At 54.5% G+C, this 25,863-nt stretch overlaps 1 protein-coding gene across 1 annotated transcript; it reads left to right on the top strand.

Moving 5' to 3' along the window:
* Nucleotides 1-148: 148 nt before the first annotated feature.
* HADHA (hydroxyacyl-CoA dehydrogenase trifunctional multienzyme complex subunit alpha) lies at nt 149-25,776 on the top strand. Its single transcript, XM_083857217.1, has 20 exons — nt 149-256; nt 4,953-4,994; nt 5,085-5,155; nt 6,216-6,349; nt 8,204-8,342; nt 9,282-9,401; nt 9,483-9,585; nt 13,540-13,662; nt 14,304-14,422; nt 15,188-15,244; nt 17,489-17,598; nt 17,833-17,967; nt 18,553-18,724; nt 19,583-19,669; nt 21,124-21,264; nt 22,300-22,368; nt 22,581-22,776; nt 23,181-23,295; nt 24,117-24,262; nt 25,258-25,776. The coding sequence occupies exons 1-20, from the start codon at nt 169-171 to the stop codon at nt 25,401-25,403; spliced, it is 2,313 nt and encodes a 770-aa protein (XP_083713343.1). The 5' UTR covers nt 149-168; the 3' UTR covers nt 25,404-25,776.
* Nucleotides 25,777-25,863: the final 87 nt, after the last annotated feature.

The raw sequence follows: 25,863 nt of genomic DNA, 5'->3' as shown, positions 1-25,863 counted from the left end.
CACCCGAGACACCGCGAAGGGCGGAGGAGAGGGAGGCAGCGCTGTACTGTCGGCGGTGAAGCGCGCGGGCAGCGCGGCGGGCGGGCGCGGGCGCGGGCGGGCCGGTGCGGGGCGGGGCGGGCGCGGTCAGGCCCCCGGCGGCCTCTCCCTCATTCGACCTCGGCGAAGATGGCGGCGGCGGTGAGGGCCATCGGCAGCCTGGGCCGCCTCCCGGCCGCCGCCAGGGCCGGCCCGACGCGGCACACCCCGCCCCGAGGTGAGCGGGGGGAACGGCGGGGAGCGGGAGCGGTCGGCGTGCGGTGTCCCCCGCTGGAGGGGAGCGCTGAGGGGCGGCGGACGGAGACAGTGAGGGGACATTGAGGGAAGGGGAGGACTGAGGGGCGAGGGGCAGCGAAAGGTTGGGGAAGCACTGAGAGAGCGAGGACTGGGGTGGGCTGAGCAGTAAATTCTGGGGAGGATAGTGAGGAGGCAATGAGAGGTGAGGGCGGGGAGGACACCGAGGGGTCGGGGAGGGGGCACTGAGAGGTGGGGAAGCACCGACAGGGCAGTAAGTGGGCGAAGACTGGGGTGGCGTTGAGGGGATGAAAAACGGGGTGTCACAAAGAGGATTTCCTGGTGCTGTGGCGGGGGTTAGGGGGTGTCCGGGTGTCCCGGAGGGCTCTTCAGGGGCTGTGAGGAATGTTCCCAGGAAAGGGTCTGTGAGGACCGGGACTGGGACCGGGGGATCCCCGGGGAGCTCTGGGGTGGGAGGTGTCCCCACGTCTGTCTGTGCCCCGTGTGAGGGGTCTGTCCCCATGGCCTGTGAGTCACCCAGGGGTCCCCGCAAGGTCTGTCCCCTCATCCCCTGGGGTCTCTGGGGGTTGTGTGTCCCCATGGGGGATGTCCAGTCCTCACACGGGGACACACTGTGGGACCCTCTGTGCTGTTCTGGGGGGTCCCTGTGACCTGGCACTGAGGGGGGACACACCCTCCTGTCAGCATGGTCCCTGCACGTGGGCTGAGCCACAGGGAGAGAGTGTCCTTGTGCCCTGACACATGTGCCTGTCCCCGGTGCCTGCCTGGAAAGGAGAGGGTGTCCCCGTGTCCTTGGGATCCTGTCACTGCCCTCCAGGCATGCAGGGTATCCATGGGAAGGGGCATCCCTGTAATCCCACGGAGGAGAGGATGTCTCCAGGTGCTCCATGATCTCTCAGCTGAGGGAATTGGGATTGTTCAGGCTGGAGGAGGAGAACTTAGAGCCCCTGCCAGGGCCTAAAGGGACTCCAGGAGAGCTGGAGAAGGACTGGGGACAAAGGATGGAGGGAGAGAACACGGGGAATGGCTTCAAGCTGGAAAAGGGGAGATTTATTTGGGATCTTGGGCAGGAATTGTTCCCTGGGAGGCTGAGGAGGGGCACAGGGTGCCCAGAGCAGCCCCTGGATCCCTGGCAGTGCCCAAGGCCAGGCTGGACATTGGGGCAGTGGGAGGTGTCCCTGCCATGGCTGGGGTGACACTGGGTGGGCTTTAATGTCCCTTCCCACTTGAACCATCCTGGCATTCAGTGGTTCCATGATTCTTTGTGAGGCATCTCCCTTGCCAGCCCAGGCAGGGCCATGGCTCTCTGCTCTCTGTTCACAGAGCTGCCTTGGTGCTTCCTGGCTGCCAAAACAGGGAGTCCCCAGAGCCCCGGGAAAGCTGAAGGGCCTGGCTGGGAAGCTCTGGAAACCTCATATCTGAGCACTTTGAAGGGCCCCAGAGCCTTCAACCCTAAGTTGAGCCAAAATCCAGCTGTGTTTCATTTAAACCCAAAGCTGGGCTCAGTGATCTGGGAGCTCTTTTCCAACGTGAGCAATTCCACGATTCTGCAGCCTTGGAGCAAGTTTGTACGTGACAGGGTGCTGCAATCCCTGATGAGCAGACTCGTGGCAGCTCCAGGGAGCTCTCAGGCTGTTGCTGGTTGGAATTCTTGTTGTAACTGGTGAAGCTCTTCACAACAAACAGCCCTGGAGCTGCTCCGAGGACGCTGTCGCTGTCCATAATTAATTAATGCCCTCGTTCTGCCTTGCAAAGCATTTGGGAAGTGAATGCAAAGCTCTGCAGGGCAGCCCAAAGGCAGGGAGCAGTCAGGAGCCAGGTGAGCTCCAGGGCTGGCTGTACCTGCTGGGCCACATCCCTGTGCTGCCGGGTTCCCAGGGTGGATTGGGGAGCTCAGTCTGCCTGGAGTTTCCCATCTCACGGGTCACAGCTCCGTGCTCAGCTGGCCTGAGCTTCATCCCATCCATCCTGCTGGGGCTTGGGGTGCTCCAGGACTGGAAAAAGGCTTTTTCCCTGAGCCATCAGCCATGGAGGCAGCTCCCAGTTCAAGTGGTGTGCCACGTCCCGGTGAGTGGAAGGGGAAGTGCTGGGCAGGGAAGCAGCTGAGGCAGCAACAGGGAAAAGAGAAAGTGGGAAGGAGCAGGCTGGGCTGTGGGATGGGTGTTGTCCATTCTCTGGTGCATCCAAGTCCTTGGCAAAGTCCTGAGGGCAGCTGAAGTGTTGGTGTCCTGGTGTTGGGCAGTGTTTGAGCTGGAGTGAGACTGAACCGACTTTCAGGGCTTTGACTCTGGAATGAAGGATGGGATTTGGTGGAAGTCTGAAGCTGGGCTGCTGCTTCCTGCAGCGTTTTGGGGCATTTTTGTGGCTCTGGTCCTGGCGAGTTCCCATTGCAGTGCTGAAGGGATCAGCACCTAAAGCAGGTGTGCAGGGACCAGGACCAAGGAGCTGCTTTTGCTTCCTGGCAAAGGATGTTTTCACAAATATGCTGGACTGAAAATAAACCACTGCCAGGCTGCAGAAACCTCACTCCAGTGTTATCCAGCTGCTGCATTGCTGACAGCACCTCTCCCAAAAGAGTTTATGTTCAAGTGGAGTGAGATTTCTCCAGTCATGCCCTTGATTCTTTTTCCTACTTCATCTCCTTTTGTCGTGAGAATGGAAAGGCAGAGGGGAATGGAAGTCTGAAGGTTTTCGTGGAAGGAATCTGTTTGGGAACTGATAAGGAAAAGGAAAGCCATGTAAAGAGCAAAAACCAGGGAATCCCAGACTGGTTTGGCTGGGAGGGATCTTAAAGCTCGTCTTGTTCCACACCCCTGCCCTGGGCAGGGACACCTTGCCCTGTCCCAGCTTGCTGCAGGGATTGAATGAATGAGTTCAGGGAGACAGTTCAGCCCTTGCCTTCTCTTTAAAGAGGTTGCATGGCTTTTATTGCTGACAAAGGTGCACGGTGTTGTGCTGGGCAGCATCTCTCACCAGAGGAATTGTTGCCAGCCCACACTTGGTTTGTGGGAATTGAATGTTGGTGCTTATTTTCAGGAGTACCTGACATGAGCACACAGAGAGTTTAGGGAAATTGTTGCTGGATGGAGCAATCACATGTGGGTATTAAATATTGCTGAGGAGCTTTGGGGTGGGAACCAGTTCACTCTTTGTTTATAAAATGCTGCTGGGGGCACATGACACACACACACTCACCCCAGACCTGTTTGCTGGGACAGCCTGACGCTGAATTTCCATCTCCCCGGCATCACACTGGATATCCTGGGCTCAGGAATGGGAGCAAAGGTCAGTCCCTGCTGCCAGCAGCCCACACAAGGTGGAAAGGAGGCCAAAGTGCAGCAGGGCCCCAGCCCTGAGCCCTGTGTCACGGGGCTGTGCCAGGGGGGAGACACCTGTTGGGGAGGCACAGTTTGCAGTTTATTCTCCTGGTGTTGGATTATTCTCCCTTCTCGCTGCTGGGAATGGGAATGTTTCATTCCTGGAGGTTTTATCAGTCTTGAGCAGAACTCTCCCCTGGCTAATTGCCTGTGTGTGGGCTGGTAGATACATGTGGAAGTAACACTTTTACTGGAATTCAGACTTAAAGCAGCTTTGGCAGGGATTCAGCCTGGATCTGAGTTGGGGGATCCTCAGGGTGAAGATCAAGGTTGCTTGAGTGGAGCTGGGGTTCATTCATGTGCTGGGAGATCGTGGGCTCAAACACAATTTCTGGGCAGAAAAAGCAGATTTGAGTCAGAAACTTGTGGGCAGAATTTGTTAATCTCGTGGTTGGGATTTTCTGAGGGCTCTGGAATATCTTCACATGTTTGTGTGTTTTGTATGTCATTGACAGAGGTGGATCCAAGAGCTGGAGAGGGACCCTGGACAAGGGCCTGGAGGGACAGGATAAGGGAATGGCTTCCCACTGTCAGATGGGATACTGGGCAGGAATTGTTCCCTGGGAGGGTGGGCAGGCCCTGGCACAGGTGCCCAGAGCAGCAGCCCCTGGATCCCTGGCAGTGCCCAAGCCAGGCTGGGCAGGGCTGGAACCACCTGGGACAGTGGGAGGTGTCCCTGCCCATGGCAGGGAGTGGCACTGGATGGGCTTTAAGGTCCCTTCCCACCCCAACCAGTCTGTGATTCTGAGTATTTTGTTGATAGATGGAGGAAAGAATAAATATTCTGTGAGCCCTTTGTGGCCCTCCAGTTGTGCCCCCTGAGATCTGTGTGGCCACACTTGAGCTGGCCCCATTTGCTGGCACCAGAGTGTGTTTTTACAGAAATACCCTGGACAGTTGTGTTTGCTTTGCAGGGAGTTCACCTTGAAGCTCCCCACCAGAGTGCAGGAAGGTCCCTGGTTTAGCACGTGAAGAGGTTGGAATGAGGATGAGAAAGGCAAAACTCGCTGTGGCAGCTGCTCCATCCCTTGCCAGCTGGTTGGGAAGAGGGATCTCATTTTTGCTGCTCTGGGTTGGGGGCTGCAGCGTGGGGTCTGTGCTGGGAAGGGCCCTGCAGTGCCGTGGGACCTGCTCTGGTGGGGACACAGGTCAGGCTGTTAGGGGAGGGACTGGCTCGTGCCCAGGGTTCCCAAAAGCTGCCCTTGGCAGGCGAGGGGAGCTGGGAGAGTGGGGCTGACACTGCTGAGAGCTCCTTTAACACCTGTGACATCTTTTCCTTAGGTTATGCCTGCCGTAACATCTCCACCTCCAGTGCCCTCCAGAGTAAGTGTAAAGCTTTTCTGTAAATCCATTTTTTTTTTCCCTTAAAATCCCTGGAGCAGGAGCTGAGCCCAGCCTTGTGTTTGTTTGCAGACAGGACCCACGTCAGCTGTGATATCAAAGGGGATGTTGCTGTCGTGCGCTTCAACACACCAAATTCCAAGGTACTGAAAATTCCCATGGAAGGCCGAGAACTTCCCTAACCTGCAGCCTTACAAAATTGGGAGCAAAGGAGAAGTAGGAAAAAGAAGATTTGGGGATTTTAATGAGACGCCTCTTCAAATACATTGTGTGTTCTAAGCTAATTTGTCTCTCTGTCAGGCACAAGGTCTTAAGTTCCAAATCTTAAGGAAAACTTAAAAAATTAAATCCTGCTTAGTCCTTGTATTCAAGTCAGTTAAAGAATGTGTCCATACTTCAGCAATTTGGAATCCATAAATGCTTTTGATTCTATTTTCATGAATACAATATAAATAGAAGCTAAATCTCATTTTTTAGGTCAATGCAGCTGCAGTTGTTTTGGTATCAGGAGGTAGGAACTCTGTAAATGACATCTGAGGCATACATCTAAAAATGTATTTTGGAGTCTCATAAGCAGCAGTGAATTTCAGATGTCATCTCATAGATGGAAATGCTCTTTGGGAGCAATGGTAAAGCTTGCAATAAAAACCTGTTTTTTAAAGCAAAGCAGCTGAGCGGCTCTGATATTATACAAGATATAAAGATTGAGCTACTACTGCTATGAAAAATCTTGTATTAATTGTAGCAGACCAGAAGGGTTTTTTTAACACACACATTTTCTTTCAGGAGCAACAGCAGTCTCAGGTTTGAAATATTCTATCTTATGTGAGGATTTGGTGGTACCTAAAGAACCCAGGCTGGATTTGTCCTGATTGTTGCAGCCTTTCAGTAAAGCTGGAGAGATGTTGTCAGCCTGGTCTGGGGAAGGTGTCCCTTCATTGCAGGGGTTGGATGACATGACCGTGAAAGGTCCATTTCATCCCAAGCCATTCTGTGATTATATGAGTGTATGGAAAAAAAACCAGTGTACGAGTTCATAAAATCAACGTTTGCAGCCACAAACCCACAAAGAGGAAATTCCTCATTAAAGATGCCCTGCTGCAGGGTTTTACCCTGGAGTGGGCTTTGTGCTAGGCTGGTGCTGAAGTAACCTGCAGCAGGTGTGGGCTCCAGCTGAGCTGCTGCTGCTGCCTTTGCTCCCAGGTGAACACGCTGTCCAAGCAGCTGAGCGCGGAGTTCACCGAGGTCATGAACGAGATCTGGGCCAACGAGGCCGTGAGGAGCGCCGTGCTCATCTCCTCCAAGCCGGGCTCCTTCATCGCCGGAGCAGATCTCAAGTAAGCACAGTGTCTTGGTGTTGGAAAGACAGGTGTCTGCCAGGGAAAAACCCAGAGCTTCCCTTGGAATGGAGGATGTAAACCCCCTCCCTCCCAATTATTATAGTTTTGAAATTAAGGGGCTTTCAGGCAAAGATATGGGAATAGAAATAACAATTCTTTACTAGGAAAATTAAAAATATAGTAGTACAAAAAAACCCCAAATGAACAAAAAAAAAAAACCCTGACAGAGTCAGAACACAACCTGACACACTGTTGCTCAGGGTGTTGGTGTCAGCCCAGATCAATCCTCCTGCAGGGCCAGATGTAGCTCTGGTGGAGCAGAGATGATCCTGTAGAAGGGCCCAGTGGTGCTGAGCTGGGTCTGGTCTCCCTCTGGGAATCCAAACAGGCTGTGCTGGGGCTCTGAATGCCAGGTTTGATCCAGGTGGGAATGCTGGGCTCCTCCCCCTGGGTGGAGCATCTCCCCGTGGGCTGATGGAATTGTCTCAGCCCTGCAGTGACCTGGATGGGCCATGGACAGCAGAGATCCTCCATGGGTCCTGGAAGAGGTGAAGAATCACTGCCCCACCTGGTTTTAACAGCTGGCCCAGTAACAGAAGACACCCACCCCCTCCCCACCCCGCAGCCGTGAGGAATGGGTCATAGAACAGATAAAGAAAAAAAACACCTCCCCAGCCTGTTTCAACAGGTGGGAGTAGAATACATCTTGCATTGAGCTCAAGACAGCGCAGGGCTTCAGGAGCTGATGGAGCTGTCCTTGCAATCCATCAGTTTGTCCCTGACATCTCCCCGGGGTGAGGCACAGGCTGGGAGTGAAATGCCCATGCTCAGGATTTCAGAGTTGCTGGAATGAAGTGAGGATCTGGGCAGAGAGGAACGTGGCAGATCCTTAAACCCCTCCTGGCTGTGACACTTGGTCACTCCTTCTGCAGCCAAGGAGACCCATCCTGGCTCTGGGGTGGGCACTGTCCTTGAACCTGGGGTACAACAAGAGTGGATGATTCACATGCAGAACTCGTTTAAGCTGGGTTGGAGAGCCTGGCAGCCTTCCAGCCTGGCCCCTCGTTTGGGCAGGGTTTGGCTCTCTGCCCTGTGCTGAGCAGCCTCCCTGGCTCCCTGAGTAGCTGTTCCAGGCTGTGGGATGATCCTATGGGTGACCCCTGGGACCTGGAATGCCATTGGCTCCTACCACTGACGCTGGCAGGACAGAATAGTTGCTTAAAGACATTAAAAGCCGGAAGGGTCTGATGAAAGAAGGTAAATTAAAAATAGACCCTCCAAAACCGTGTTACATTTTTGGCTGGCTTTGTTCAGCAACAGAGACTCACTCCCCATTCAGGAGGGAAGGAGGTGAGCAGAGCAAAGGCCAGGCTGTGGTTAAGAGGTGTCTCCTGGCCTCAGCACCTCCAGCATCCCAAATTACTCCTGCCTGGCAAAGGCCACGAGCCTCCAGGAGAATAATTGGCACAGGGAGTCTCTAATTGGCAGTGTGGCATCAGAGCACTGGCCATCTGCTCCTCTAAAGAGTGATTCTGGGCTCTTTCCTCCACCCTTCCTGGCAAGTGCTTTGAGGCTTCCTGTGACCCTTCCTCCTCTCCCAAAGGCTTCCAGAGCCCTGGCACAAGGGGTCCCATTCAGTGCCTCAGGCACAGCCCCTGTCAGTCTGCAGGGCCTGACCCAGCTGGGTTTAGTCTCCCTGTATTGTTTGATCCAAAACTTGGGCCTAAACAGTTCTTGCCTGCCTGTCAGGCACTGGAGATTGTAGAACAGGGACAAATTCATCAAAACCTCTCATTTTCCTGCTGTTTTGTCAGTGCTTTTCCCCTCCTGATCCACCTCTCTTCCCCTCAGCATGCTCGGAGCCTGCAAGACTGCTCAGGAAGTGACTCAGCTCTCTCAGGATGGACAGAAGATGCTGGAAAAGATTGAGCACTCTCCAAAGCCCGTGGTGGCTGCCATCAGTGGCAGCTGCCTGGGAGGAGGGCTGGAGGTACTGGACAGTGCTGGGGCTCACAGCAGGGGTGGGAGCTGGCTCTGCTGGTTCTCTGGTTACCCAAATGGTGCCGGCAGGACTGGTACTGTGAGACGAATTTGGGAGCTGATTGAGGGCTCATTACATCATGTAAACGAGTTTGTGGCAAGTTAATGGCCTGGTTGTGCCTCAGGGCTCTGCCATGTGAGTTCTGCTGCTGCTGTGGAAAGAGAGCAAATCAAATCTGAACCTGTGTGGGCCAGGCTAATATTTAGATGAGTGTCCAAGGGAAAATGGGCTGTTTCCAGCAGGCATTGGGTCTGTATCAATGCTGCTGGCAGAGTTCAGCCTGGGAAGTGCTGCTTTTCAGATGAAATGAGCCTTGTATCCCAGCAACTTCCATTCTTTGTAGGGCTGCTGTGAGAGGGGTGAGTGTGGGGACCCAGCCAGGCTCCCCCCCTCCGGCACCTTGGACCTTCTGCCTTGTCATCTCCATCCAGGATTTGGTAAACTGCAAGGCTCTGCTGATTCCTGGAGCAGAGTTGTTACTAAAACAGTGTAATCTTGGAATGGAGTCTCCTCAGTTTGTACTGATTTCTCAAGCTTTTTACACCCACTGTGTTGACTCATCTGGACTTGGCAGCCCAGGGATAAACCGGGAATCTTGGCTGATCCGTGGATGGGACTGTGCTCTTGGTGTAGTGAATTGATTAAGGCCTTGATAGTCTAGGTGAGATTTAAAATCAGCTTGGGAGTTTGATGTTCATCTCACACCTACTTGCTGTCATCTCCCAGAAGAAGCCATGAGGGCACAGAGGGAATTTGGGCAGCTGGATTAAAAAATTAGAGCAGGGTCATGAGGGAAGCTGAGGCAGGGTGTGGGAGAGAGCTGTGTGATGGGTGCCCAGTTCTGTTGTCTTTCACAGGGAAACTTTTCCTTTTCTCTTCCATTTTAAGGTTGCCATTGCCTGTCACTACAGAGTAGCAACAAAGGACAGGAAAACAGTCCTGGGAACACCTGAAGTGTTGCTGGGTCTCCTGCCCGGAGCAGGGGGTACTCAAAGGCTGCCAAAGATGGTGAGTAAGAGGACAACTTGACCCCACAGCCCCTTCTGCCTGGCAAACTCCCACTCTGGAATCCTCTTTGTGCCCTTCTAGGTGGGACTTCCTGCTGCCTTTGATATGATGCTGACTGGGAGGAACATCCGTGCAGACAGAGCCAAGAAGATGGGGCTGGTTGACCAGCTGGTGGAACCACTAGGTCAGACACAGTGTCCCCTCAGTCCCTTGGTGTGCTGCTGCCTGTCAGGGAACCTCTCCCCTCCCCAAAATGTGTGCAGAGGTCTTGTCCTGCTCTGCAGGGAAATCCCTGTTCCCACCTGACAAGCACAAGGGACCTTGAAATGTGAGGCTGCTGCTGCAGCAACTGAGTGAACAGGAGAGGTCAGCATGGAGGGCAGGCCTGCTGGCTCTCCTGCTTAAGCTAATTACCCAGATAAGAGCCCACATTGCTCATTTATCATGTCAGAGGACAGATTGCAGCCCCTAATGGAAGGACAATAGATGACTGATGTCTGTGTTTCTGCAGCCTGCAGATGGTAACCCCTGACAGGAGCAGGAGCAGGCAGCCCCCGTGGCTTAGGCACTCGGAATTGCCAGCTGGCTGTCAGCTGGGTGGAGAAATTCCCTGCAAAGTGCAGGATTCCAAGTGCTGAGCAGGCTGCTGAATCATGTCTTGCTCCTAAAGTTCTTTCACTAGGACAGCTTTCTTGGAAAGGGACTAAATGAGGAGTTTGAGGTCTAAACCCTCCATCAGCCCCACTCAGGGGTTGGAATGGAAGCCACTGCTCCAGCTGGTGCTGCTGTGGATTTGGAGAGTGCTGAGCATGGTTTCCCCAGGCAGAGCATAGGCAGAACACACTGGTGGTGCTGAAGAAAATCAAATTAATAAAAAGCTGCTGCTGCTGCCCACCCTGAGCAGTGCCAGGGAAGGCCTGATGTCCGTGCTGTCCCACAGTGCTCAGCTGGATCACAGGATCATGGAATGGCCTGGGTTAGAAGGGACCTTAAAGCACATCCAATCCCTGCCTGTAGCAGGGACACCTTCCACTTCTCCCCAGTGTCCAGCCTGGCCTTGGGCACTGCCAGGGATCCAGGGGCAGCCACAGCTCGCAGGGCCTGCCCACCCTGCCAGGGAACAATTCCTGCCCAATCTCCCATCCAGCCCTACCCTGTGGCAGTGGGAAGCCATTCCCTGTGTCCTGTCCCTCTGTCCCTTGTTCCCAGTCCCTCTCCATCTTTCCTCTTGGCTCCTCCAGGCACTGCAAGGCCACAGTGAGGGTCACCCCAGAGCCTTCTTTTCTCCAGGCTGAACAATCCCAATTCTCTCTCAGCCTTTCCTTACAGCAGAGCTGCTCCATCGCTCTGATCACCTCAGTGCCTCCTCTGGACTCTCTCCAGCAGCTCCAGGTCCTTGTGCTGTTGTCCCCAGGGCTGGGGCAGCTCTGCAGGTGGGAAATCACCTGAGCACAGGGGCAGGATCTCCCCTCCCCTGCTGCCCACACTGGGGTGATCAGCCCAGATATCCTTAGTTTATCTTTAGCTGTATTCACTCCTATAAAACAGATCTGTGCTTCTCAGGCTGGAGTTAAAATTGCTTGCAAATACTTTCCCACTTGATACTTGCTTAGAAGGGAATTGTTTTTTAAGAGCTGCAAACGTGGCTGTTTATACCCACAATTACCCCAAGCTACTGAAGGGAAACGTGAGCTCTCTGAGGAGCTGCTGGGAATCCTGGCTCAGCCCAGAGGAGCACGTAGGAGGAACACAGAAATACAAATTACATGCAAACATTGGATGTGTTCCTTGTTATCCAAAGAGCAGCCAGCGCCAGGAGGGCTCCTGTTCCCTCTGTCTGGGGAAAGCAGCTCTACCTGGGGTGATGCTTTAACTGCTGACAGAAGGCTTGGAAGGAGACAGACACCATCAATCAGGAGGCAATTTCAGGGTGTGCAGTCAGTTCTTCATCAGGGAGCTCTGCAGCGTTCCCTGGATCCAGTTCTGGCATGTGCCATTTATAAAAGAAAGCAGATGGGAGTGGACAGCTCAGAGCTCCTGGGTTAGGACACAAAAGAACACTGGAAATTAACTGCAGGTAAAGTAAACACACGTGTGTGGGGTCAGCTGTTTCCTAGGGATGGTTCTCACAGCTCAGACTTGGAAACAAACAGCAATTTTCTTCAGCTGGAGTATCAGAATGCAGCACTTGTTAATGTATCCAAGCTGCTGGAATCAGGGATTAACATCTTGTAGCACATCAAGTTAGAAAGCTGAAGGTCTCAGCCTTGTATGGTGAGAAGAGAATTTGGAAACTGGTGAATCTGAGCTCTCAACTCCCAAATGCTTTCGGGTTTCCAGTGAATTCTCTAAAACCCACTGGGCATTGCTGAAATGTAGATCATGCAGCAGCTCTGAGCTGTATTTTGTCTGCTGCCTGTAAAATCAGCTGTGTTGTTTTGTTTGGCCTCATTTTCCTTGCACTGGCTCTGACATTCTGCCAGGGCAGGAGGAAGACTTCCACAGGGAGCTTCCCTGAGCTGTCAGAGAGTGTTTGTGCTGCTTTATCTCCTTGCTGAGAGACTCCCTCAGCAGGGACCAGCTTCTGGGGTCTGCTGGGTGAAAACCCTCAAGTTGTTACACAGAGAGGTGAAACAAAGGGGCCACAGAGATGCTGCAAGGGCTGGAGCCCCTCTGCTCTGCAGCCAGGCTGGGAGAGCTGGGGGTGCTCACCTGGACAGGAGAAGGATCCAGGGAGAGCTCAGAGCCCCTGAAGGGGCTCCAGGAGAGCTGGGGACAAGGCCTGGAGGGACAGGACACAGGGAATGGCTTCAAAGTGGAAATGGCTTCAAAGGTTTGGGTGGGATTTTGGGCAGGAATTGTTCCCTGGCAGGATGGGCAGGCCCTGGATCCCTGGCAGTGCCCAAGGCCAGGCTGGACACTGGGGCTGGACACAGTGGGAGGTGTCCCTGCCATGGCTGGGGGAGGATTATATGACCTTTAACATTCCCTTCCCATCCAAACAATTCTGAGTTTCTGTGAATAAAACCTTACAGCTGAGGACCTTTTGTGGAGGAGGAGAATAGTGGGAGGTGAAACAGGAGGGAGTTTCTGACTTTGGATTTTACCTGTCTCCTCTGTTGGGATGTCTGGGAATGTTTCCTTAGCTCAGAGGACTCTGCAGTCTGGGTGTGTTTGGAGCAGGCTGTGTGAAGCTGAATGGCCCTGCCCAGCTGCAGGGTTGTAATCTCACCAGGTTTGTTCAGCCCAAAGCTGCACATTTAGCTCCAGGCTCTACTCCCTGGCCCTGTGCATCTTCACCAGGCACTGCTCTGTCATTAATGACTCAGAGTTTGCTTCTGGCAGCATCTCACAGCTTCCTGATCAGCCCTGTGCTGTGTCCTCCTGTCCTGGTGATACAATTGTCTGGAAATGAGGATTCCTGTGCTTGGAAGTTGTGCAACCCCCCCCTCAGAGGCTGCTAAAACTGGTTTTGTGGTGGCTTGCTTCATTGTGGGACAGCTTTAAGTTGGGCCAGTGTTACAGGGTATTGCAGCAGCCAAATCAATTGAGAGGTTTCCTGCCCTGAGTTCAAAGGTTGGGGTTGGTTGGACATTGGCTCCAGTACAGGGATTTCCAGGGATTCAGCACTCCCAAAATGCTGTCTGCGTATTCAACATCTCTGTGTTGGCAGGAGAGGAGAGGAGCAAGAGGGAGGACAGGCAGAACACCTCAATTCCCTCAGGATTTTGAGTGCCTGCAGTTAGAGGAATAAAGGGCACAAGTGCCAAAAAAAGATGGTCAGGAGCTGAAGACACCTCCAGAGAGGTCACAGAACCTCTGTCCTTGGAGGTGTCCAGAGGCTGGTAGAAGGTCCCTGAGCAACTGATCTGGTTGCAAAGTTGGATGTAACTTGGCCCTGCTCCCACGGGGAGCTGGAGTTCCAGCATTTCTGCACAATGGCCTCAACATGAATCCCTTTGGCCTTCACATGGTCCCTGCTGAGCCTTTGCACTGTTGGTCATAACCAAGAAAAGCTGAACAGGAGCAGGAAATGGAGTGGGAGCAGTTCAAAGCCCCTCAGGTTGTGCCTGGTCCTGGATTCCCTGCAGCCTCATCCCTCAGGGATAACTCGTGCTGTGCTCTCTGCTCTCCCCAGGGCCAGGACTGAGGACTCCTGAAGCAAGAACAATCGAGTACCTGGAGGAGGTGGCCATTGGCTTTGCCAGGGGACTGGCCAACAAGACTGTGTCTGCCAAGAGATCCAAAGGGCTCATGCAGAGTAAGTCAGCGTGGACAAACCCCAAGGGACAGCAGTGAGTGAAATCCAGCCTGGCTTCTCCAGGATGTGTTCATGCTCATACTTTATTCCATTTCAAAACCAAGTTATTTCACGTTGGAATCGTCTCTTGAGCGATGGGGGGTGGTGGTAGAGAAAGTATTGCCCTGCAGATCCAGGCTTTGGCAGAGCTGGATGTGGTGGCTCCTGAGGTTGCTGGAAGAGAGACAGGCCCTAAGGAGTGAGAGGGAGCAGGGGCCTCCAGGGACTCTCCATCTGCAAAGTTTTAGTGGCAAGTTTTGTACCGAGCTCATGAACTCGAGTGGGAAGAGGTACATGGGGCTGCTCCATGCTGATCCTCCATAGCACAGCCCAGAAATGGGAACATCTCTGTGGGAATTCTGCTTCCTGGGGCTCAGTCTGTCACCAGTTGTGTTAGGAGCACACTTCAGCTCTCAATGAAGCCTGTCCATGGAATAATCCATGGAAACCCTCTGAGCAGCCCCTGCTGCCTGTGCCTGGGTTTCAGGTGCACGTTTCCAGTGCAGATATTCACATTTGTATTCCCTTAGCTCTGCAGTCCATCCCGGCAGGCTGGCTGTGCAGCAGCCCTGTGCTGACCCTTGTCCTGTCCCACCTTGCAGGGCTAACAGACTATGCCATGGCTCTTCCCTTCGTGAGGCAGCAAGTTTACAAGACAGTGGAGAGCAAAGTTCAAAAGCAAACCAAAGGGCTCTACCCTGCTCCTCTGAAGATCATCGAGGTAACCCCCCTGTGAGGTGGGAGGAACTGGATCTGTGGGATAATGTGGGACACACAGAGGGAAGGTGATCCTTCCTCTGAGTCAAGCCAAGGTCCTGATCCTCGCAGAGATAGTCCTGAGGAGTGCTGCCTGTGGGGCAGAATTCAGAGTCACTGCCCAAAATATGATCACCAGTTTATGGGTACTGATACCAGTAAGGGATAGAACAGGAATCTCAGCTGAGGGAAGGCTTAGCTGGGATATTTTTGTCCATGAGTCTTTCAGCTGCAGTTTTTCCAGGTTTTCTTTGCAGTCTCTGAAGAGATCAGGAGACCTGATCAACACCATGAAAATAGAAATTGCTATTAATTTTCACAGCACTAAATACATACTGTACTAACTACATTAGGCCCTTCTGTTACACAGACATCCTGTTACAGACAGTCTGTGAATGAATCCTTATTGTAAAATGACTTCACTCCTGAAGTTGTTGCCAAGACTGCTCTAAAACCTGTGCAGGATTCAGAGAGCTGTGACATTACAGGAGCACAGTTCCTAAAACCACAGGGAGTGGCTAAAAATGAACCTGATGGTAAAATCTTCATCTATCCTGTGTTAGAAGGACAGGGTGACACAGCTCTGCTAAGAGCAGCAGGGGCAGGACTCAGAGTCTGAAATGTGTCTTGAATGTTGGGGAGGGGTCACTGGAGACAACAGGGAATCCTTTTAAAGTGTGTGTTTGCAGCATGACTGAACTGTGGTGTGTCTTTCCTGCTTTTGGATTAGGTTGTAAAAACTGGTCTGGATCAGGGGAATGATGCTGGATACCTCATTGAAGCCCAGGTAAGGAGAAGAGATCCTGGCAGGGATCAGGCACTGGTGTGGCCAGGGGATTTGTGTTTACCCACACAAAGGGTTCATCACAGCTCTTATCCCATTCCTCCCCTGTCACGGGCAGACACCTTCCCCTACCCCAGACTGCTCCAGACTCCATCCAGCCTGGCCTTGGGCACTTCCAGGGATGGGGAGCCTGAGCACAAAGCACTCACAGGCAGGGCCACTGTAGGTGATGGGTGCTGCTCCTCCTGGATGAGGGAGCAGAGCTGAGGTTCCACACCACCCTCTACATCTGTAGGTGTTTGATCTCTCACTCATCTGGCCGTGCTGGCACATGGGCCTCATGTCCTAAACACCATCCAGTCCTGCCTGAGCTTTGCTGGGACACAGGGGAAACTGGAATAGAGTTTAATTGGGGGTGTAGGACAGGCTGTGGTGGCAGCTCCAGGGCTGGGGCAGGCAAGTGTCCTCCCCACCAGCTTGTGTGTGACCTGTTTATTACACACACACACACACACACACACACACACACACACACACACACAGAGTCTTTGCTTTCCTCCGCCATTCTCATCCCTCTATTTCTCTGCCATAATAAACAACCTATCCCTAATTATTTTTTCCTCACCCATACTGTTTTTGCCACACTTTTTGCTCAAATTTGTTATTTCTGGTGCCACAGAGGCAGTTCTGGCTGTGCACAGAGTCACAGGTGGGGTCACCTGGGCACTGCCAGCTCTGCAAGATTGAGTCCCCAGCAGCCCCACATTTCCAACTGATTATCTCTGTATTTGGGTCATCCCCAAGGTCGTTGCCCCTTAAATGCTGATGAAATCCACCCATCCCTGCTTCCCTGATGTGCTTTGTAACTCGTTTTTTTTCCTTTCTGGTGCCAAAGCCTGTAGCTGTCACCTTCCCAGTGCCCTCCTGGCTGTGCCCCATCCCTGCTGGTTGTGCATTCCACCCACGTTTGGTCTGGTGCTGAATAAAAGCCTTGGGATACTCTGTTCCTCACAGCAAAGAATGAATGGGTTTTTTTCCCCCCAGAACAGCAGCAGGATGGAGATCTTCCCAGAACTCCTGAAGAATAATAAGTGTCAGTGTTGTGGCTTTTTTTACTGCCTCCCTCTCTCCCCCCCTCCCCAGGGCAGGAGTTTGCAGATTCTTTTCTAGGCTTTGTTTTGGGTATTTTAACTCACAGGGCAGTGGTGAAGGAGGGTGAAGCCTGCTCCAAACCTCATTCCCTGCTTTTCCCTGGCAGACTTGGCTCTGACAACCTTTGTTTTGTGTGTGCTTTGTGCTCCTCAGAATATTTGTGCTGAGTGCTGGGAGGTTATGCAGGCCTTAGATTTTGTTGCCTGTGATCCTCTGAAAATAGGATCAGGCTGCTGCTGTCAGAGAGAACTGACCTGTTTGTAAGGATTTTTGTCAAAGCCTGAGGACACGGTGCTTCCACCCCTGTGGATCTGTGGGGGCAGTGCCCCAGTTAATGTGAGATGTGTGTGGGAGGAAGGGTCTCATGTCAGGGAAACTCAGCCCTGTCACTGAGGAACTGGAATCATCAAATCCCAGAGTGGTTTGGGTGGGAGTGGACCTCAAAGCTCATCCCATCCCTCCCCTGCCATGACAGGGACACTTAACACTGTCCCAGGCTGCTCCAGGCCCCAATGTCCAGCCTGGCCTTGGGCACTGCCAGGGATCCAGGGGCAGCCACAGCTGCTCTGAGAATTCCATTCCAGCCCCTTCCCACCATCCCAGGGAACAATTCCTGCCCAAAATCCCAGATAAATCTCCCCTTTTCCAGCTTCAAGCCATTCCCTGTGTCCTGTCCCTCTGTCCCTTGTCCCCAGTCCCTCCCCAGCTCTCCTGGAGCCCCTTCAGGCCCTGCCAGGGGCTCTGAGCTCTCCCTGGATCCTTCTCCTGTCCAGGGGAGCCCCCCCAGCTCTCCCAGCCTGGCTGCAGAGCAGAGGGGCTCCAGCCCTGGAGCAGCTCCATGGCTCCTCTGGACTCTCTCCAGCAGCTCCAGGTCCTTGTGCTGTTGGGGAGGAGGAGGTGGTGCAGGGTGGGCTGAGCTGAGCCCAGAAGGTTCCTCTCCTTAGAGGTGACCTGGTCCCTTGTCCCTTTTCTCTCCAGGTTGCTCACGTGTGCAGTCACACAGTGCCTGTCTCCCCACTTGCCCTGTTTTTGATGTGCTGGCTCTGAGGCAGCTCTTTAATGCCAAACTCCACTTCCCTCTTCCCTTTCTTCCAGAGCTTTGGCCAACTTGCACTGACCAAGGAATCCAAGGCGCTGATGGGGCTCTACCACGGGCAGGTGCACTGCAAGAAGAACAAGTTTGGGACACCCCAGAAAGAGGTCAAGTAAGTGCCAGTGTGGGACGCCTGAAGGAGCAGTTGGAGAACCTCTGAAAGGCTCCTGGGACTGAGTGGGCTGGGGAATTGTGCATCAGAGCAGAGGTTTCCAGCCTCCAAGGCTGACCCCTGCAGCTTGGAGGCCTCTCTCAGGTGGTGACAGGAGCTGTGTGAGTCTGCCAGCAGTGATGGGAGCTCAGCCATGTCCAGCTTTGCATGTGTGCCCTTGGTCCTTCCCTGCAGGACTCTGGCTGTGCTGGGAGCAGGGCTCATGGGAGCCGGGATCGCCCAGGTTTCCGTGGATAAGGGCATCAAGACCATCCTGAAGGACACGGCACAGAAGGGCCTGGACAGAGGCCAGCAGCAGGTCTACAAGGGGTATGTGAGTTCAGGGGGATTTGTTTTGGTGGCACTGGGCTGCCTTTAGTCCCAGTTCTCCTCTGCTGTCAGCATCAGGAACTCCTGACACTGCTGTTCTGCTGGAGGAGCCACTGGATGCCACAGAAAAGCTTTATTTTGATGTTGTCCCCTGCAGTGTGCTGGGATATTGCTGTGGGATGGGCCCGGTGGCTCAGCCTTAGCTCCTTAGGTAGGCAGAGGAGATTCAGCAGTAACTTCTAGAGCTGAGGAAAGAGTGATTCTGGCTGCCTAAAGGCCCATGTCAGGGAAGGCATTACAGGGTTTTCTTCTTGGGTTTCTTTCCTTGTTCTGGGTCTGCAGTGATAATACTCAGCTGTGTGTTGTCAGGAACGTCAGTGGCTGACCCTCAGCTGAGCTGTGGGAGCAGGACTCTCCTGTTTCCACATGCAGGGAGGGTTCAGAACACAGAGTGACAGTCCTGCAGGGTTGGAGATGGAGTTTTGGATGCCAGCTCTGGGAGGGAGACAGGAGGGATTCCTGTGGTGCACCTCCAGCAGCCTGGCTGGTGCACTCAGCAGCTGTGACAGAGCTGTCCCTCCCTAGGCTGAACAGCAAGGTGAAGAAGAAGAGCCTGACATCCTTTGAGAGGGACTCCATCCTCAGCAACCTGATGGGCCAGCTGGACTACAAGGGCTTTGAGAAGGCAGACATGGTCATCGAGGCCGTGTTCGAGGACATCAACGTCAAACACAAAGTGCTGAAGGAGGTGGAGGCTGTGAGTATCAGTCCTGAACAGCCCCTGGGCGGTGGAGGGTCCTGGGCTGTGCTGCTGGGTTTGTCCCCTCCCCTTTGTGCTGCAGTTGGGCTCTTGGTACAAATCAGTTACACCAGGACACGAGTGAGCATCAAGGGCAGCCTTTGTGTTCACTGGGGACATTCCCTGCTCAGTTAAGGAACTGGTAGCTGAATGCAGTTCTGGCATTGCCTGATTCCTGGGAGTGCTCCAGAAAAAGCTTCCATTTGTCTGAGGATGTTAATGTGACAGTGATGTCCTCTGGTATCTCCACACCTTGCAGTCCTTCCCCTGCTGTCCCTGTGTTCTGTTCAAGGGCACACTGGGGAAAGGGCTGTTCCTGCAGTGTCTCCTGTGGCTGCAGAGGCCTGGCACAAACATGGAAGCTCTGGGACTGATATTGCAGACCTGGGGAGAGCTCAGGGCATATCAGAGCTGGCTGACTTGAGCTACTGCTTTCTAATTAGCTTCTAATGAGCAAACCCAGTTTGCCTCATTTGCCAGGGTTCCCTGATCTCCCAGGGCTCTGCACGTCACACTCCGGATGTGACTGTGGATCCTGTGTGCTGACACAGCCCCTTCCACCCCTCCCAGGTGATCCCTGCTCACTGTGCCCTGTCCCCTGTCCCCTCCAGGTGATCCCTGCTCACTGTGCCCTGTCCCTTGTCCCCTCCAGGTGACCCCTGCTCACTGTGCCGTGTCCCTTGTCCCCTCCAGGTGATCCCTGCTCACTGTGCCCTGTCCCTTGTCCCCTCCAGGTGACCCCTGCTCACTGTGCCCTGTCCCTTGTCCCCTCCAGGTGACCCCTGCTCACTGTGTGCTGTCCCTTGTCCCCTCCAGGTGATCCCTGCTCACTGTATCTTTGCCAGTAACACCTCTGCCCTCCCCATCAGCCAGATCGCTGCTGCCAGCAAGAGGCCTGAGAAGGTGAGTCCCCAGGGCCACGTGCCCTGCACAGGGCTGTCCATGGTGACATTCTCTTTGCCCTAGAGACCTTCTGTTCCCTCCTCAGACAGGGCACAGCTCATCCTCTGCTCCCAGTGCAAGCTTTGAGCAAAGTGCTCATGATCTGGGGGCAAGTGGGAGGGAGGGGAAGGAGGATTCATCCCAAGGGTGGTGTTGGTGGGGCAGGTCAGCAAACATCAGAAAGTGTTGGTGCACATGAGGCAGAGAAGCTGTGGAAGGTTGGAGCCGGGTGGGGCTTGGGCTCTGCTCCCAGGGAACAGGAACAGGATGAGAAGAAATGGCCTCAAGCTGTTCCAGGGCAGGTTCAGCTTGGATATTAGGAGGAATTTCTTCCTGGGAAGAGTAGTCAGGCATTGGAATGGGCTGCCCGTGTGAGTCCCCATCACTGGAGGTGTCCAGGGAATTCCTGAGTGTGGCACTCAGTGCTCTGGGCTGGTGATAAGGTGGGGATCAGGCACAGCTTGGACTCCATGATCTTGCAGGGCTTTTCCAGCCTCAGTCCTTGCGAGCAGGAGCACTCATTCCTACAGCCCTGAGGCAGCAGTGGACTGCCCTACCAGGGGTGCCTGTGGTGCCTGTGAGTGTGAGGTGACCTGCTGGAGGTTCCTGTCACCCCGCTGAGCCTCTTCCTCATTTGCTGTGAGACCTCTGGTGCATCCAGATTGCCAACTGAGCCTCATTTGTTCATCCTTGCAAATAACATCCTCTCGCTGTTTAAATTGCCTGTGCAATGGCTCTTATGGGGAAACTCATAGGAAGTCAGTTAACTAATTAGCACATTTTCTTTAATTAGTTTTGCAGCCTGCAACTCAGCAAGGTGTCTCTGACTTAACACAGGGCTTGGTGCCAAGTGTGGCTGCCAGGAGGCATGAAGGTGACACGCTGATGGCATGGTCACATTCAGAAACTGAATAATCTCCACTTAAACACTGCTCCCTGGGGAAGGCTGCACTTCCCTCTGTAATGAGTTTCTGGATAGGAGCCTTCTCATCCTTAAATTCACTTCCTCACCGAAGATATTCACAGGCAGCACGCAGGGACTTCCCTGAGTGCTGCTCCAGTCTGAGCCCAGCAGACACAGCAGCTGGGTGGGGCTGCCCCGCCAGCTCAGGTGCCCCTCCAGGTCACACCATGCCCATCGTTTCCCTGGGGATGAGCTCAGGGATTCCCAGGCAGATTTGGCTGCCAGACTGTGAAGTGGTCCTGTAAAAATTGTACCTTAATTCTCAAAGGCAGGAGCTCCTGGGCATGTGCTGTGTCCTTGGGAAAACCTAGGAGAGAAGGGAATTGGAGAACAATCCTGTCACAGAGGGATACAGAGTGTGCTCATGCTGCCCTTGCCTCTGCACTCAGCTTGCCCAGCTGATGTCTCTGGGAGCCAGAATCCATCTGAACCCAGCTCTTCCCTCTGCCAGGTGATTGGGATGCACTACTTCTCCCCTGTTGACAAGATGCAGCTGCTGGAAATCATCACCACAGACAAAACCTCCCAGGACACGGCGGCTTCTGCTGTTGCTGTTGGCCTCAAACAGGGCAAAGTGGTCATCGTGGTGAAGGTGAGGGGACACTGCACACAGCAGGGCTGGGTGATAAATAAAAGGGGCATTGGCTACTCTGAGAAGGGAAAAGGGAGGTCAGAGAGGGGCAAGGGCCCAGATGATCCTCACATGTCCCTTGTGGCAGCCGTGGAAAAGCCACCAGGCACAGGGCCAGCACGAGGAGCTGGCACTCCTGCCCCACACAGCTTCCAGGGCACCCAGACAGAGCAGTCTGGACAGGACTGTCACCACCTCGGCTCCCTGGCAGGCTTCAAGGACAGAGGGTCAGTGAGCAGGAGCCCTCCTCTGCCTGGGTTAAATCTTGAGGGAGAGGGGCAGGAATACATGGAAAAGTGGATTTAGATTGGGTATTAGGGAGAAATTCTTCCCTGTGAGGGTGGGGAGGCCCTGGCACAGAGGAGCCACGGCTGCCCCATTCCTGGAATTGTCCAAGGCCAGGTTGGACAGGGCTTGGAGCAACCTGGGACAGAGGAAGGTGTTCCTGTCTTTTTCCTGATTCCTGAGGTTGCCAGCAGTGCTGAGCACATCTCTCCTGTAGTGCTGGGAAAACTGGCTTATCAGAAAGTACTCTGGGCATCTCCAAACACCAGTGGAGACACAGTGCTGCTTCCCTGAGCCTCATGCCCGCATCAGCTGCCTCCCTGAAGGGCAGTTTGCAGCTCCTTCGTGGCTTCCTGACTTTGTGGGGAGCAGCAGAGGTGGAACAACTGGCTTATGCTGGTTTTCCTTGTGCTGAGCACCCTTTCCCTCAGCAGCCTGTTGGGCTTGGTGAAGCAGCAGCCTGCTCTGGACCTGCAGGCACTAGTTCAAATGAAAACACTGGGATGGGAACTCACAGGGAGTAAGTTCATGGAAACCTGCAAACACTGCTGAGCTCTACAGGGAAAAAAACAAACCTAAACCTGTTCTAGCAGTCAGTACCATAGTGTAGGAGATGGGGTTTGGGGTGTCTGAACGGCACCCTGGGCTATGAACCACAGTTGTGGTGCTGCCAAGAGCTCACCTGGCTCCCTGCTGCTCTGCTTTTCCCAGGATGGGCCTGGATTCTACACCACCAGGTGCCTGGGGCCAATGCTGTCTGAGGTGGTCCGAGTTCTCCAGGTGAGTGTCCCATCAGCTCCTGAGCGTCCCCCAAACAGTCACAGAAATCCCTTCTGCTTTGGGTGTGGACAGGAGAGGATGTGGGTCACCAGCCCTGGGTCTTGAGGCTGTCCCCACCCTGCTCTTGGGGCTCCTGTTTGCAGTCAGTTAATGGGGCTGGGCTCTGCAGGAGCTCATCCCGAGATCCCATCGCTTCCCCTGCTCTCCTGCAGGAGGGCGTTGACCCAAAGAAAGTGGATGCCATCTCCACGGCCTTCGGCTTCCCGGTGGGAGCGGCCACGCTGATTGACGAGGTGGGCGTGGACGTGGCCACACACGTGGCCGAGGACCTGGGCAAGGCCTTTGGCCCGCGCTTCGGAGGGGGCAGCATCGACCTCTTCAAGCTCATGGTGCAGAAGGGCTTCTTGGGTGAGCTGCTGAGGGGTTTTCAGCTAAAGGGTTTTCAGCTTTCCTGTACTCCAGGGAAGGCATCAGCGTCCATCAGCCTCTCCTGCCCCACGCAAGAGCAGTGGGAGAGCAGCCCTGGGAGTGGGGCAGGACTCCCTCCCACAGAAGCCACGGTGCTGTTGGTTCTTTGGACCTGAGAAGGCATTTAGGGCCTGGCACAGGGGCAGCATCTTGCTCTAAGGGGTCAGTCAGATGGAGCTGGCTCCCTCTGCCCCTGCTGAGGCAGCAGGTCTGTGCTCTGAGGTGCAGAGTGCTGGAAGGATCTGCTCCCCAAGCAGGAGCAGCAGGCACAAAACGAGATCCAAGGTGTCAGGAGGAAACAGGACACGTGGCAGGAGCTGACTCGTCTGCTTTGATCCCTGCAGGTCGCAAGGCAGGGAAAGGCTTCTATGTGTACCAGGAGGGAGTGAAGAACAGGAGCGTGAACTCCGGCATGGATGAGATCTTGCAAAGGTTCAGGGTGCCAGCGAATCCTGATGTGTGAGTGCCAGTGTGTGAGGGAAGGCTGGGGCTGGCTCGGGCCCTGCCCAGCTCCTTGTGCTCTGAGCAGCAGCACGAAGTGCAGCAGGAGGTGTTGAGGGATTGGAGCTTCAAGGGCTGGAGCCCCTCTGCCATAGAGCCAGGCTGGGAGAGCTGGGAGTGTTCATCTGGACAGGAGAAGGATCCAGGGAGAGTTCAGAGCCCCTGGCAGGGCCTGAAGGGGCTCCAGGAGAGCTGGAGAGGGACTGGGGACAAGGCCTGGAGGGACAGGACACAGGGAATGGCTTCCCAGTGCCCCAGGGCAGGGCTGGATGGGAGATATGGGGCAGGAATTGTTCCCTGGCAGGGTGGGCAGGCCCTGGCACAGGGTGCCCAGATTTGCTGTGGCTGCCCCTGGATCCCTGGCAGTGCCCAAGGCCAGGCTGGGATGGGGTTTGGAGCACCTGGGACAATGGAAGGTGTCCCTGCCCATAGCAGGAGGTGGAACTGGATGGGATTTAAAGTCCCTTCCCACCCAAACCATTCAGTGATTCCATGACACTGCTGAACAGAGAGTCTGATCAAGCCCTTGCTTTTATTCCAAATCCATCTGGGCACAATCCTGAGTGCCATGCTCCAGGAAACCCTCCTTGGGCATGTAGGTTGGACTAGACGAGTCCCAGAGGTCCCTTCCAAACTCACCATTCCGTGGTTCAGAGAGCTTAGCCCTGATCCTCACATATACTGGGACACTCCCAGCCCTGTCCTGGCTCTGTGCCCCAGCTGTGCTGGCCGGGGGTGCTGTCCCTGCCCAGCCCTCACACACGGACTGTGTCCTGCAGCTGCTCTGACGAGGACATCCAGATGCGCCTAGTGACGCGGTTTGTGAACGAGGCCGCCATGTGCCTGCAGGAGGGGATCCTCAGCAACCCCGTGGAGGGGGACATCGGGGCTGTCTTCGGCCTGGGCTTCCCGCCCTGCCTGGGAGGTGAGTGCTCTGGGCTGCCCTTGGGGCTCCACAGTTCCCCTGTGGCAAGGCAGGAGTGAAGGTTTGAGCTGCAGCCTGAGGGAATGGCCTCAAGCTACATCAGAGAGGGTGTAGGTTGGATATTGGGAGTAATTTCTTTATGGAAAGGGCTGTGCGGCCCTGGCACATACCTGTGCTTTTAAATTCCCATGCCCGGAGGGATGTAAAAGCCCTGGAGGGATTTAAAAGCCCTGGGGGTGTGGCACTTGGGGACATGGGTTAGTGGTAGTCTCGGCACTGCTGGGGAAGGTTTGGACTCAATAGTCTCCAAGGACTTTTCCACCCAAAATAATTCCATGGTTCTGATGCTGTCTCTTGCCACTGCTGCTGGAGTTCACCAAGGGCTCTTGGAGCCAAAGTGGTGCTTCTGGCACGTGCCTGGTGCTTTCTCTCCTTGAGCCAAATTCAGATTGAGGGAGCAGCCCCAAGGGACTTCTTACAAAGGCCTGGAGGGACAGGATAATGGGGAATGGCTTCCCATGGTTAGACAGGATATTGGGAAGTAATTATTGGCTGTGAGGGTGGGAAGGCCCTGGCGCAGGGTGCCCAGAGAAGCTATGCTTGCTCCTGAATCCCTGGAGGTGTCCAGGCCCAGATTGGACAGGGCTTTGAGCACCCTGGGAATAGTGGAAAGTGTCCCTGCCCATGGCAGGGGTGAGATTGGATAGGCTTTGATGTCCTTCCCACCCAAACCATCCATGATTCCATGATTATCCATGTCCCAGCTCATCCCCAGCACTCAAGTGCCACTGCCCAGCTCAGGTGAGCAGAATCCTGCCTTACCCTGCTGGGAGACTGGGGAGGTCTCTTGTGGAGAAGGATGAATGGGACAAAGTCATTGCTTCTGGATGCTGGGACCCTCCCAGGCACCTTGGTGCTTCTCCGTCCCTGTCCCTGCCGTGTCCCAGCCGTGTCCCTGTCCCTGCCGTGTCCTAGCTGTGTCCCTGTCCCTGCAGGTCCCTTCAGGTTCGCGGACTCCTACGGCGCCCGGCAGCTCGTGGACAAACTGCGCAAGTACGAGGCCGTGTACGGCAGCCAGTTCACGCCCTGCCAGCTCCTGCTGGACCACGCCAACAGCCCCAGCAAGAAATTCCACCAGTGAGGTGACCTGGTGCCACCCCGACAGCTCCTCCAGCCGGGCCCCGGCTCCCCGCTCACCCCGTTCTCCGTTAGGTTAATCTCCAAAGCTCCCGGGGGAGGGAGGGAAGGAAGGAAAGAAGAAAAGAAGGAAGGAGGGGGGCAGCAGGTCGCCTCATGGCTTGTAGTCATTTCAAGTGCCTTATCAGCCACTGTGTATTGGGCACGTCCGTCCCGTGCCAGCCTGGGCCTGGGGGCTCCGTGCTGGGGGAGGGAATTCCTGCTGCCGTGGCCTCCAGAGCTCCCAGTCTGGCCAGTAGCATCCAGCTTGTGCCTGGAGCCGAGGCCTTGCCTTTCCATGAACATCCACCAAAAATAAAGCCCCATCTATCTCCTGGGTTTGGACTCCTGCTTCTCCCATTTCCCTGAGGGAACGGCTCGAGTCAGGATGGACTGGTTCAGGCAGTGCCCTGGAGTTGTGTCCA

Source organism: Zosterops lateralis (assembly GCF_965231275.1).
Source record: "Zosterops lateralis genome assembly, chromosome: 3".
Classification (NCBI taxonomy): Eukaryota; Metazoa; Chordata; class Aves; order Passeriformes; family Zosteropidae; genus Zosterops; species Zosterops lateralis.
Note: the sequence above shows the minus strand (reverse complement) of the source record. Positions and strands in the feature narration are given on the sequence as shown.

Bases quoted from the DNA above. Each gene is read 5' to 3' on its own strand.
- HADHA (XM_083857217.1), top strand. From the start codon at position 169: ATGGCGGCGGCGGTGAGGGCCATCGGCAGCCTGGGCCGCCTCCCGGCC. The intron at 15,245-17,488 runs GTAAGGAGAAGA...CCTTTCTTCCAG, and splicing joins GATACCTCATTGAAGCCCAG to AGCTTTGGCCAACTTGCACT. The intron at 23,296-24,116 runs GTGAGTGCCAGT...TGTGTCCTGCAG, and splicing joins GTGCCAGCGAATCCTGATGT to CTGCTCTGACGAGGACATCC.